The 14,294-nt window shown below is 35.6% G+C and overlaps 1 protein-coding gene across 3 annotated transcripts in view; it reads left to right on the forward strand.

The window, feature by feature from the left end:
• Positions 1-14,294, forward strand: part of SAMSN1 (SAM domain, SH3 domain and nuclear localization signals 1) — a 330,513-nt gene that overhangs the window by 295,526 nt on the left and 20,693 nt on the right. For all 3 annotated transcript variants that reach the window (XM_074389483.1, XM_010344881.3, XM_010344882.3), the window contains 3 exons: positions 2,388-2,537; positions 6,914-7,043; positions 9,130-9,281. In XM_074389483.1, coding sequence (XP_074245584.1) covers positions 2,388-2,537; positions 6,914-7,043; positions 9,130-9,281 — 432 coding nt within the window. The remainder of the gene's footprint in view (positions 1-2,387; positions 2,538-6,913; positions 7,044-9,129; positions 9,282-14,294) is intronic.

Here is a 14,294-nt window from a genome sequence, read left to right on the forward strand (position 1 = left end):
AAGAAGCTATATATAATTTTATTTTCAGTTGGCATCTTGTATATATTTTTAACTCTCCACAATCATACATATATTCTACTGCTATTTAGTTTATAATTCTGGAATTAGCCTACATAAGATAGCTCAGGTTCATTCAGGGTCATTAGTTAATAATGGTCACCTAGTAATTTGTAAAATAATTTAGTGACCCTAATAAAATAGTTTGCATATTTTTCAAAAGTCCAGCATTCATTTAAAAAAAAAAATGCCTACTCTGACAGGTTTTCCCTTAGGAAGTACTGTTGCAATCACACATGAAAATCCTTTCTTCATGCCTGGAGCCTACAGGGGAAGGCAAATCTTAAAAGGACAACAACAAAACCATAAGTAATATCTAAATAGAAATTTGATTCAGGCTATGGAGAATAGAATAGAAAAAAGTTAACATTCAAAAGACATAAACATAGTTTCTTTGTAGCTTCTGTAAATGATAGAAAAACCTAAAAAAAAATTGTGATACATTTTTCTGAAGTTTAGAAATCACAGGGTAACATAAGTAGTAATTAAATAACATTTCTTATTTATGTTAGCAAAATAATCCTACAGTGAAGACAGAAAGTTTAAGTAGAGAGAAGAAAAAGGCTAACTCTAAAATTTTAAAGTGCTTCCAAATTATATTTTATTCAGGGCTTTTGAATTAAGCAAAGAATCTTTGCCTTTATAACCTTGAATGTAGAAATTAATAAAGTGCAATGAGGGTTTAAATTGGCTGTCCATTCATATTTATCATAGGCAATTTGGGGTAAGATATGAAGCAAAATATAATATTGATTAATAATGATGTTAACTATGTTGTTAAACTTTTATTTTAAAATATTGAAGTTCACTAAAGAGAAGTTTCCCATCATTTTTTATATTCAGTGATTGACTGTCTGTTCATTTATCAGGAATGGTGGGCAGTGCTAAACTAGATGACCTTCAAGTTTCTTTCCTTGCAAATATAATGTATTTTAAAATATGTAACCCAAACATATCCTGCAAGAAAAAAAAATCTGCAAAGTTCTACATGAGAAGTTTCATTTATTCAAATAATATCTAGTGCTAGCTATGTGTCTGGAAGTACTTAGACACTCAAAACAGATAAAATCTCGAGTCTCATGGAGCATGCATCATAGTAGGAGATGTAAGACAATAATCAAATGAAAAAACATATTATCAGGTAATGTTAACTGCTTAGAGGAGTAATTAATCAGGGCCAATAAACAGGATGCATGGAAGTGTGGAGGGTGATCAATCAGAAAATTGCTCTCCTATTATATGACATGTGAGTAGAAGCCTGGATGACTCATAGAAGAAATTCTTGGATATCTAGGGGAAGCCAATGGCAAAAGCAAATACAAACTTTGGTGAGAACCTGAGAGAGAAACTGCAAGGGGATCAGCATAGCAATACTTTTTTACAGAAGAGCTTGCTAAAGCACAAAATGCCCTCAAGTGACGTCAATGCTGCTGGTCCAGGGATCATATTTTGAGAACCACTGCTCTAGTGAGCAAGGGAGACCTGAGAAAAAGCTAGGGGTGAGGTGGGTGATGAGGATATTTTATTCCATACATATTCTGTATAATGTGACATATATCACTTCTATACATATTAATTTTATTAACAGAACATTATTTTATGATATATAGAGTCTTGTGGCTGTGAACAGTGTGTTTTATTCTGAGTCATTGGTTTAACAGAATTCCTAAGCACAGACAAAAGCAGTCCAAATAAGATGTTTGATTAATATAGCATGTGAATTACATAAAGATTTCTGTACTAATAGCTGGAACCAATTCATATTTACTATTACTTGAGAATGTAGGAAATGTGCATGCTAAGATGAAAAAAAAAATCCTAATGTTTCTCAGTGGATTTCATAACCCAAAAAGTTCTTTAAAATAACCACAATCATTTCAATTTCTATGAGAAGCAAGAGGATATTTTAAGGCCCATTCAACTCAGATAGATGCTACAGCCTATCTAAAGCTTCCAATAAAATGTTTTTTTTTTTTTAATCTGTGTAAACACACTAACTCCTTATCTCTGGTATTTAATCTTGTTTGTTCATCTCAAGAAGAGGGAATATAATGGTTCTTCAATACAGCAATTTAAAAAATAGCCAAAATTCTCTAAAAGAGTTGCAGATGTGAGGCTCAAGTCCTTCAGTATCACAAGGTTTACTTTCTGAGTTTATAGCAAAAGCCACCAGGCCTAGACAACTTTAAAAATATGTGTATGTCCATGGAGGCTGCTGCACAGAATATATGAGAAATCCACAAACTCAGAATGCTCCCTGTAACAATGATTTCAGATGAATGTTTTTTATGATTTTATTATTTTGTCTTTTATTAACAATTTTAATCCAGGTACGTAATGGAGATCCCATACATGAAAGTGGAGAACCAAGTAAAAGTTCAAATAATGGAGGAGGTTTGGGTAAAAAAATGAGAACTATTTCTTGGACAATGAAGAAAAAAGTGGGTAAAAAGTACATCAAAGCCCTTTCTGAGGAAAAGGTAAGTATTCTCTATGATATCATTTGTATTTTTTTACTAAATCTTTCTTAAACTGTTCAGCTGGTTTACAGAAGTGCTTCGTGCTTTATGAAGTACTTAAGCACCTGTTTTCTTCCTTAGTCATTATGCCCAGAAGTTGGGTAGAAGGAAGTATTAGTTTCATTTTAACAGAAGAAACTAACACTCAGAAAGAGCATGCATCAGCCAGGCATGGTGGCTCACGCCTGTAATCCCAGCACTTTGGGAGGCTGAAGTGGGTGGATCATGAGGTCAAGAGATGGAGACCATTCTGGCCAACATGGTGAAACCCCATCTCTACTAAAAATAGAAAAATTAGCTGGGCATGGTGGTGCAGGCCTGTAGTCCCAGCTACTCGGGAGGCTGAGGCAGGAGAATCGCTTGAACCTGGGAGGCAAAAGTTGCAGTGAGCCACTGTACTCAAGCCTGATGACAGAACGAGATTCCACCAAAAAAATGAAAAAAAAGGATCATGCATTTTTATATGCATGTGAACAACATGTCATTAATTTTGTAGCAAGTATCAGTACTTCATTCGTTTTTATTGCCAAATAATATTTCTGCTTTATGGACCACATTTAATATATCCACTTATCAGTTAATGATCAGTTGGGTTGCTTTCACTTTTTAGCTATTATGAATAATGCTGCTACAAATACTTCTGTTCAATTTTTGTATGAAAATCTTTTTTCATTTCCCTTGGATATATGGTAACTCTGTGTCTAACAGAGAAACTGGCAAATTGCTTTCCTAAGCAGCTGTGTCATTTTACATTCCCACCAACAATGTATGAGAGTTTCAATTTCTCCACATCATTGCCAACACTTGTTATTGTCTTTCTAATACTAGCCATCCTAGTGGATGTGAGATGGAATCTCATTGTGATTTTGATTTACATTTTTTTGTACTTTCTATTTCCCTGATGACTGATAATGTCAAGAATCTCTTCATGTGCTTTTTAGCCATTTATATATCTTCATGGAGAAGTGTTTTTCACATCCATTGTCCATTTTTAATTGGGTTATTTATCTTTGTGTTTTAAATGTTTATTATATATTCTGGATGCAAGTCCTTTATTAGATATATCACTTGCAATATAATATATTTTCTCCAATTCCGTGGATTATATTTTTATTTTCTCCATGGCATTGTTTGTAGCACAAGTGTTTATAATTTGATTGTATTCCAATTTTCTTTTTGTGGTCACTGGTGCTTTTGGTAACATATTTAAGAAACTGTTGTCTAACCTAATGTTATAAAGAATTATTCCTAGGTTTTCTTTTAAGAGGTCAGTAGTCTCATAAATTTTGGTGTATGATTCATTTCAAGGTAATTTGACTGTATGGTATATGGGAAGAGCCCACCTTCATTCTTTTGCAAGTAGATACACAGCTGCCCTAACGCTGTTTGTTGAAAAGACAATTCTTTTCCTATTTCATTGTCTTGGCACTCTTGTTAGAAATCAATTGACCATAAATATATTGTCATAAATATACAGATCATAAATAAGTGGGTTTATTTATGGGCTCTCAATTCTACTTTATTGATTTTTATGTCTTATGTCCATTTGCTTTTTCAACCCACTTCAATAAGTCTCTGCCCCCAGTACTCAGTTAAAATAGCTGTCACCATCTGGGTGAATCTATGTTGTCAAATCCAATGGTCACTTTTCTTTCTCCTTAGTACTTTTCAGTTGTATTCGACCCAAGTGCTGATATCCTTACATATAAAACATTCACTTTTCTTGGCTTCTTTGACTTGGCATACTTCTGACATTTATTCTTCCTCATAGTTTCCTTTCTTGGCTCTGCTTCCTTTCTCATCCCTTGAAACATTGGATCTTCCTGAGGTTTGTTTCTGGTTGCTCCACTGAATCTACCCTCTCCTCCAAAGTCAGCTCATCTACTCTCATGACTTTGTCTTCAAAAAATATATCTCTAGCAATGACCTCTTCACTTATCTATTGTATTTATACAATCAATTTCTTATTTGATATTCTCGTTTAGATGTTCAGCATACATCCAAAACTTAATATATCCAAAGCTAATATAACAATTCTCTATGCTTTTACCAAAAAAAAAAAAAAGTTTTCTCATTCAGTATTCCCCAGTGGCAGCAGACAACACTGATCTCCAAAACAAATAAAAACAAAAATATTAAAAAAGGAAAAAAGAAAAGAAAATCTAAGAATCATCCTAAATTCTTTTTCTCATTTTTCACACTAATTCATCAGTAAATTATCTTAATTGTATTATCAAGTATATATAAACTCTCTAATTTCTCCATGTAAACTATTCCTGCTTTAGACTAAGTAACCAACTGTTCTTTCCTGGATTACTATAATAATCCCGATTGCTTCCCATGCTTTTTATTCTTTCTCACATAATATTTATTCTCCATCTGAAAGCCAAAACTATCTCTGACAAGTGGAAATCTGGCCATGGTTAAATTTTCACAGTGTTTTCATAATGCACCCCTTTACTTGGTGTGTTCATTCTAGTCCTCTGAGAAGCAGATTCCAAGAAAGGAACAGAAACACCAGAGATTTATAGGGGGAAATGCTAGGAAGGCCAAAGAAGAGAAAGCCTTTAGACTGCAATGCAAATCTGACATCTGTAAAAGGACAGGGAAAAGGAAGCAGGATCAGGTAGAGAGAGTCTCATACTTCAGCAGAATTCTGAGAAAGCTTTGGTCAGATTGATGGAGGATTCTTATACTAAAGTTTTCTATTACAGGAGCCCTGCATTCCACTAGAATGGGCTCAAACAATACCCCTACATTTTCAGTTACTGGCAGGGTATATGGTTTTACTGCAAACAGAGTGGTGGATACAGAGGGGCAGTCCTGGGGCTGTTTGTAAAGAAAGGTCCGTCAGCAAGAGATCTAAGTGGCACATTTCCATGGCCACCACATGTGGTCTAAAAAGTTTTCTTGATGTGGCTCCACACACTAATATTCTCCTTTCTCTCACCACATTAGCCTTGTTGTTTTCCCCTGCACAACCCAAGCTAATTCTGAGTTCAGTTATTTTGCTCTTGCCGTTCCTTTTGCTTAGAAAACTGTCTCCGAAGCTTCATCTAAGTTACATTTTCTTTTCATTTAGGTCAATAATTGGGGGCATACATTACTGTATGGCAGAGGTCTTTGAAGGACACTCCATTTAAAGCAGCCAACCTGTAACCCTAACCTCAGCCACACATTCTCTCACATCACCCAGTTTTCTTTCTTTCTTAACACTTATTCTCTGAAATTGTCTTGCTTATTTTGTTTATACACACCTCCCCGAATACTCTACACACACAGACACGCAGATACACACACACACACACACACACACACACACATACACACACACAGCTAACACACTAGAATATCCTTCATTATAACAAGCACCCTGTTATCTTGTTTACCATAATTCCCAGTTCCCAGAACATTGCCCAGGAGCCAGTAGGTGTTCTATAAACTTACATTGAATGACTGAATGAATAAAGAAATGGATAAAAGCAGAGAATAAAACCGAGTGTCTGGTATATGTATATTGTCAAGTTTTATCAACGTTTAGAAATGCACACAAAGAATGTTGAATTACATTCTGATAATTGTTAAGAAATTCATAAGTTTAATCCAAAATATTGAAATATGGAAAACATTGGAGATGTTTTCAAGAAAATATAATTTGTTTTGAAATTGTCTGTCTTTTCTAATTTTATGCAAGGTTTGCTTTTCACTTGACTAGGTGGCAAGCACGGTATTAGATGTGTAAAGCTTCTTAGATAAGCTTTGCTTTAGAATTGCAAAATGTACATGTTTTATTCATATCTAGTGATCTGGTAGGGTGCAAATAACTGACATGAAGCAACTATGCAGAGTTGAAGCTTATAGGATCAGTGGATTAGTAATGGTGATAAACAGAGGATAAGGACAACATGAAGAAGTAAATGTGTCTTAAAAGATAAACCATAGATGTTAATAAATCTAACATTTTTTATTAAATAGTATTAATATGATATTCATGCTAGTTTGTAAAAGTGAGCCATTATAATTTCAACTGAATTCTAGAAAAAGGAATGTCATCTGACGAATTTTTTCAAGTATATTGAAAAAGGTTTTGCTAGAAATTGAACTGAAGATCAACTACTATCATATTTTATCCTTATGTATTTCATCCTTAAGTATTTCATTGCTAAAATTATCATTTTATCATTTTATCCTTAAGTATTTCATTGCTAAAATATGTCATTATTTTATCCTTAAGTATTTCATTGCTAAAATATGTCTTGTCTATTAAATCAATGTACACAATGAACATCTTCATGGAAATCTTCTCTGTACTTAACCTCTGGTTTGTTTTTCTGAAGGATGAAGAACATGGAGAGAATGCCCTCCCATATAGGAACAGTGACCCTGTGATTGGGACCCACACAGAGAAGGTGTCCCTCAAAGCCAGTGACTCCATGGATAGTCTCTACAGTGGACAGAGCTCATCAAGTAAGGTTAATGAATCAGGGACAAGATCCTGGGTGTGAGGTCTGGGTTAAATTCATTAAAAACAACAAGTTAAATTAGCAACAAGTTTCCAGCTACTTGATAAGAGAAATAGTAAAATGTAAGATCTATTAAATCTATATAGAGTTGCTATTGTTTAAATAATACATGATATATTTGACATAGTTATATATTGTGTTAAAACTTTTAACACTGTAGTCAACAACAGTGTAAAAAGTCGTATTAGGTGATTCAATCTGATCTCTAAAATAAAATTCTTTGTTGGAGTGAGCCAGCTTTATCTTGAGTCAAAATATTTTAAAATTACTTCAAGTATTCAGATAAATGAAATTTATTTTCTGTTCTGTTCTCTGTCCCTTTCTTTCTCCCACCCTTTTCCCGGCTTCCCCCGCCCCCTTTTTCTCCCCCCACCACTTTTCTTTTTTCCGGAAGTACTCTGAAAAAATATAGCACATTTGCATCTATTTACTTTTACTCACATTTACTTTTTAGATCTTAACTCAGAATTACTGAGTAAAGAGCGAAGCAATATGCAAATAATAAATGGTAGGAATGTCACCAATTAGGTGGCAAAAAGGATCCATACGTGACAAACAAGGATTTTCTAATGAACATTAATAATTTTCTAAGAAAGAAATTTTCTAAGAATAATTTTCTAAGAAAGAAATCACTCGGGATTTAGCCACTTTTCCAGCTACAATATTTGGATGAAATGATTGATATTTCAGGGTGCCTTATGACTTTTTATATGTAGACTGTTATATATCTTTCTAATCTTTTCAGGGCTTTTAAATGTTTTTGTGAAGTTTATTTTCCATTTCCTTTTAAATTGACTGCTTCTGCTATTTGAAGATGTATGGCAAGGACCAGATGTTTCAAATATCCTGAGTTTTATTCCTATTTTCCTATTTGGAGTAGAATAGTTATTTTGTGACAAAAGCTAACAAAAACATTTAAAGCATTTTTTTTTTTTTGCATGTGTGAAATTCAGATCTCGTTAGTATTCATTTCTGCTGGAAGTTTTAAAACTATATTGTGATGCTGAATGTTAGAATTTTATTAACTAGAATGGACTGTGAAAATCCCTGGTCTAGAGTTGTCACAGAAGGGAGGGTGTGAAGAGATGGTGGCCCATTTTACTATTAGCATATACCCCTTAATTTATGTCATTAGATGCAACTCACCTGTGTTTTACACCAGTTCACATACAATGTGGAGCATCTTGAAGGATCTTTACCTTATATCCACATTGCATGGTAGTGAAACCTGGGTTATTCCCTCATTGAACAGAATGATGAAAGGCCAGATCAAGGAAGAAGTGATGACTGAGTAGGAGGGTAGGGGAGGAGAGTTACTTCCACGGGGATCCATTCTTGTTCCCAGGCAGATGGCAAAATGATCTCTCTCTTCTCTTTTCCTTGAAGTTCGGAGCAGTTTTAAAGGCCCAGTTTCTAAGTTTCAAACCAGTTGGGGGTGCAGACATTTGGACACACTTTGTCTTTCTTTTACACTCATACAACAAGCAAAAGTGCCACCTGTTGTGGCAGAAATACTGACTCAAAATGGCCTTTGGTACACGGTGGGAACTCTGGCAGAAAAGGCTTGTGATAAGTTGTAGGAAATTTTGTAATGTCATGCTTTGAACATTCATGATCAATAGCACACAAAGTTCAAACTTGCTATCAGTTTCTGTCTTTGTTTGCATGTACAAAATTAATTACCTGGCTTGGTCAGTGGTTGTACCTGTACCTTCCTCCTCTTCGGCAGGTGTCCAATGCTTAGTATATTGTATATTGGATCAGATTATGGAGAATGAAGTGAGAGGGTACTTGGGTTAGTAGTAGAGGAGAGAGTGGCCAGATTGGCAGGAAAAAGGTTAGAAATGCTCAGAGAACAAAACTCACTGATGGAGAGCAACTGGGAGACCGTAACCAGGATGAGTCCATTCTAACCTCCTCATGAGCCTGGCATCCAGTGTTCCAGCATTATCAATACTTAGTTGTGTCCAAATGATGGTTCAGAATGTTAGAAGTCTTCAATGACAGCTGTGAACTTTTGCTTTCATTAGGTGGCATAACAAGCTGTTCAGATGGTACAAGTAACCGTGACAGCTTTCGACTGGATGACGATGGCCCCTACTCAGGACCATTCTGCGGCCGTGCCAGAGTGCATACGGATTTCACACCAAGTCCCTATGACACTGACTCTCTCAAAATCAAGGTGAGAGGACACCATATCCCACCTTCTGAATGGTTTGTCAAATGCTGGTTATATGATCTGTTTCAACAAGTATAAGCAAGGGGAAGACAGAGTGTGAGTGTGTTCTTCCCAACAGCAGAAGTGAAGACTGGCTTACAGCACTAAGAATTTGAATGAAATAAGTGAGGTGGAGTCGGGGTAGCAGTCTGTTCAGGCTATTAGCATAATTTGTTATTATATAGACGATTCAGATTCAAAATCTATCAGGGCAGAAGGAATTCTCTCCATTTTCATGAAAACCAAAAGCCTCACAGTTGCTGAAGGTGTTCAACTCTGCCTGATACTTGCAGAAATAAAAATAATGAAACCAAAGAGAAGGAGAGAAGGTGCAAATGTCAGGCAAGAACGCAGCAGAGCAAAGGCCTTGGGAACGCGACTTGGCAAGGCAACTCCAGTACTTTTTATTTTTGTTTTTATTTTTATTTCCATAGGCTATTGGGGAACAGGTGGTGTTTGGTTACATGAATAACTTCTTTAGTAGTGATTTGTGAGATTTTGGTGCACCCATCACCCAAGCAGTATACACTGCACTATATTTGTAGTCTTGTATCCCTCACCACCTTCCCACCTTTCCCCCTGAGTCCTCAAAGTCCATTATGTCATTCCTATGCCTTTGCATCTTCATAGCTTACCTCCCGCTTATGAGTGAGAACATACGAGGTTGGGTTTTCCATTCCTGAGTTACTTCACTTAGAATAATAGTGACCAGTTTCATCCAGGTCACTGCAAATGCCATTAATTCATTCCTTTTTATGGCTGAGTAGTATTTCATCAGATGTCTACCTATCTATCTATCTATCTATCTATATCTCACAGTTTCTTTATCTACTCATTGACTGATGGGCATTTAGGCTGGTTTCACATTTTTGCAATTACAAATTGTGTTGCTATAAACATGTGTGTGCAAGTATATTTTTCTTTTTTTTTTTTTTTTTTTTTTTTTTTTTTTTTTTGAGACAGAGTTTCACTCTTGTTACCCAGGCTGGAGTGCAATGGCACGATCTCAGCTCACTGCAACCTCCGCCTCCTGGGTTCAGGCAATTCTCCTGCCTCAGCCTCCTGAGTAGCTGGGATTACAGGCATGCACCACCATGCCCAGCTAATTTTTTGTATTTTTAGTAGAGACGGGGTTTCACCATGTTGACCAGGATGGTCTCGATCTCTTGACCTCATGATCCACCCGCCTCGGCCTCCCAAAGTGCTGGGATTACAGGTTTGAGCCACCGCGCCTGGCCCCAAGTATATTTTTCATATAATGACTTCTTTTCCTCTGGGTTGATACTCAGCAGTGGAATTGCTAAATCAAATGGTAGTTCTACTTTTAGTTCTTTAAGGAATCTCTACACTGTTTTCCATAGTGGTTGTACTAATTTATATTCCCACCAGCTGTGTAGAAGTGTTCCCATTTCACTACATCCATGCCAACAATTTTTAAAAAAATTTTCTAATTATGGCCATTCTTGCAAGAGTAAGGTGGCATTGCATTGTGGTTTTGATTTGCCTTTCCCGATCATTAGTGATGTTGTGCATTTTTTTCATATGTTTGTTGGCCATTTGTATATCTTCTTTTGCAGAATTGTCTATTCATGTCCTCAGCCCAATTTTGATGGGATTGTTTTGTTTTCTTCTTGTTGATCTGAGTTCATTGCAGATTTTGGATATTAGTCCTTTATCAGATGTAGAGATTGTAAAGATTTTTTTCCCACTCTCTGGGTTGTCTTTTACCTCCGCTGACTGTTCATTTTGCCATGCGAAAGCTCTTTAGTTTGATAAAGTCCCAGCAACTTATCATGGTTTTTATTGCATTTGTTTTTGGGTTCTTGTTCATGAAATCCTTGCCTAAGCCAATGTCTGGGAAGGTTTTTCCAATGTTACCGTCTGGAAGTTTTAAGGTTTCAGGACTTAGATTTAAGTCTTTAATCCATCTTGAGTTGTTTTTTGTATAAGGTGAGATTGAGAGTTGAGGATTCAGTTTTATTATCCTACATGTGGCTAGCCAATTATCCCAGCACCATTTGTTGAAAAGGATGTCCTTTCCCCACTTTGTTTTTGTTTCAGGTTTATTTCTGGGTTCTCTATTCTGTTCCATTGTTCTATGTGCCTATTTTTATACTAGTACCATGCTGTTTTGGTGACTATGGCCTTATAGTATAGTTTGAAATTAGGTAATGTGATGCCTCCAGATTTGTTATTTTTGCTTAATTAAGTTTGCTTTGGCTATGCAGGCCCTTTCTTTGGTTTCATATGAATTTTAGAATTTTTTTTTTAATTCTGTGAAGAATGATCATGGTATTTTGATGGGAATTATTTTGAATTTGTAGATTGCTTTTGGCAGTACAGTCATTTTTACAATATTGATTCTACATATCCATAGGCATGGAACATGTTTCCATTTGTTTGTGCTGTCTATGATTTCTTTCAGCAGTGTTTTGTAGTTTTCTTTGTAGAGGTCTTTCCTTGGTTAAGTATATTTCAGTGTATTTTTTTGATGTTGTTGCAGCTATTGTAAAAGGGGTTGAGTTCTTGATTTGATTCTTAGCTTGGTTGCTGCTGGTGTATAGAAAAGCTACTGATTTTTGTACATTAATTTTGTATTCAGAAACTCTGCTGAATTCTTTTATCAGTTCTAGGAGCTTCCTGGAGGAGTCTTTAGGGTTTTCTAGGTAAATGATCATATTATCAGCAAACAGTGACAGTTTGACTTCCTTTTTAGTGATTTAGATACCTTTTATTTTTTTTCTCCTGTCCGATTGCTCTGGTTAGGACTTCTAGTACTGTGTTGAAGAGGAATGGTGAGAGTGGGGATCCTAACCTTGTTCTGGTTCTCAAAGGGAATGCTTTCACCTTTTCCCCATTCAGTATTATGCTGACTGTGTGTTTGTCATAGATGCCTTTTATTATATTGGGGTATGTACATTGTCTGCCAATTTTGCTGAGAATTTTAATCATAAAGAGATGCTGGATTTTGTCGAGTGCTTTTTCTGCATCTATTGAGATGATTGTGTGTGTGTGTGTGTGTGTGTTTCTAATAATTCTGTTTATATGGTGTGTCATGTATATTGATGTGCATATGTTAACCCATCCCTGCATCCCTGGTATTAAACCCACTTGATTGTGGTGGATTATCTTTTTGATATGTTGTTGAATTATGGTTAGCTAGTATTTTGTTAAGAATTTCAGCATCTATGTTCATCAGGAATATTGGTCTGTTGTTTTCTTTTTTGGTTATGTCCTTTCCTAGTTTTGGTACTAGGGTGATACTAGCTTCATAGAATGATTTAGGGAGGTTTCCTTCTTTCTCTATCTTGTGCGATAGTGTCAATAGGATTGGTACCAATTCTTCTTTGGTAGAATTCTGCTGTGAATCAGTCTGGTCCTCAACTTTTTTTTCATTCGTAATTTTTATATTACCATTTCAATCTCACTGACTGTTATTGGTCTGCTCCAAGTATCTAATTTTTTTTTCTGATTTAAGCTAGGGGAGTTGTACTTTTCCAGGAATTTAGCCATCTCTTGTAGTTTATGCATGTAAAGGTGTTTGTAGTAGCCTTGAATGATCTTTTGTATTTCTGTAGTGTCAGTTGTAATAGCTCCTGTTTCATTTCTTATTGAGCTTATTTGAATTTTCTCTTTCCTTTTCTTGGTTAATCTTGCTAATGGTCTATTAATTCTACTTATCTTTTCAAAAAAACATCTTTTTGTTTCTTTTATCTTTTGTATTGTTTCTGTTTCCATTTTATTTAGTTCTGCTCTGATCTTGGTTATGTCCTTTCTTCTGCTGTTTTTAGATTGGGTTTGTTCTTATTTCTCTAGTTTCTTGTGGTATGACTGTAGACTGTTTGTTTGGGTTCTTTCAGATTTTTCGATGTAGGTGTTTAGGGCTATGAATTTTCCTCTTGGCACTGCCTTTGCTGTGTCACAGAGGTTTTGATAGGTTGTGTCACTATTGTTGCTCAGTTTGAAGAATATTTTAATTTTCATCTTGAGTTCATTTTTGACCCAATGATCATTCAGGAGCAGGTTATTTAATTTCCATGTATTTGCATGGTTTTGAAGGTTTCTTTTGGAGCTGATTTCCAGTTTTATTCCATTGTGGTCTGAGACAGTGATTGATATAACTTCAATATTTTTTATTTATTGAGGCTCATTTTGTGGCCTATCATATTGTCTAACTTGGAAAAAGTTCCATGTGCTATTGAATAGAATGTATATTCTGCAGTTGTTGAATGGAACGTTCTGTATATATCTGTTAAGTCCATTTGTTCCAGGGCATAATTTAAATCCATTGTTTCTTTGTTGACTTTCTGTCTTGATGGTTTGTCTAGGTCATCAGGTTCCCCACTGTTATTGTGTTACTGTCTATCTCATTTCTTAGGTTCATTAGTAATTGCTTTATAAATTTGGGAGCTCCAGTGTTAGGTGCCTACATGTTTAAGATTGTGATATTTTCCTGTTAAACAAGGCCTTTTATCATTATATAATATCCCTCTTTGTATTGTTTAACTGCTGATGCTTTAAAGTTTGTTTTGTCTGATATAAGAATAGCTATGCCTGCTTGCTTTTGGTGTCCATTTAGACTCTAGCAAGGCCAGAGAAGTTTTCCTTAATTATTTTCCCAAATATGTTTTCCAAACTTTTAGATTTCTCTTTTTCCTCAGGAACACTGATTATTCTTATTTTTGGTAGTTTAACATAATCTCAAACTTCTTGGAGGCTTTGTTACCTCTCTTCTGGATCTAGCCACCCAGCAAGTCTACCAGGCTCCAGGCTGGTACTAGGGGTTGTCTGTACAGAGTTCTATGATGTGAATTGCCTGTGGGTCTCTCCGCTGTGGATACCAGCACAGTATTTGGGTTGTCTTCCATGTACTGAAGGAGGAATCCACTTCTTTCATGGGGTCTGTAGCTCCTCTAAAGTTTTCTGATTTATTTCTGCAATTGTTCTGGAGCAAAAATTCATTATGTGAGCTTCCAC

The sequence above is a fragment of the Saimiri boliviensis genome, chromosome 18 (assembly GCF_048565385.1).
Source record: "Saimiri boliviensis isolate mSaiBol1 chromosome 18, mSaiBol1.pri, whole genome shotgun sequence".
Taxonomy (NCBI): Eukaryota; Metazoa; Chordata; class Mammalia; order Primates; family Cebidae; genus Saimiri; species Saimiri boliviensis.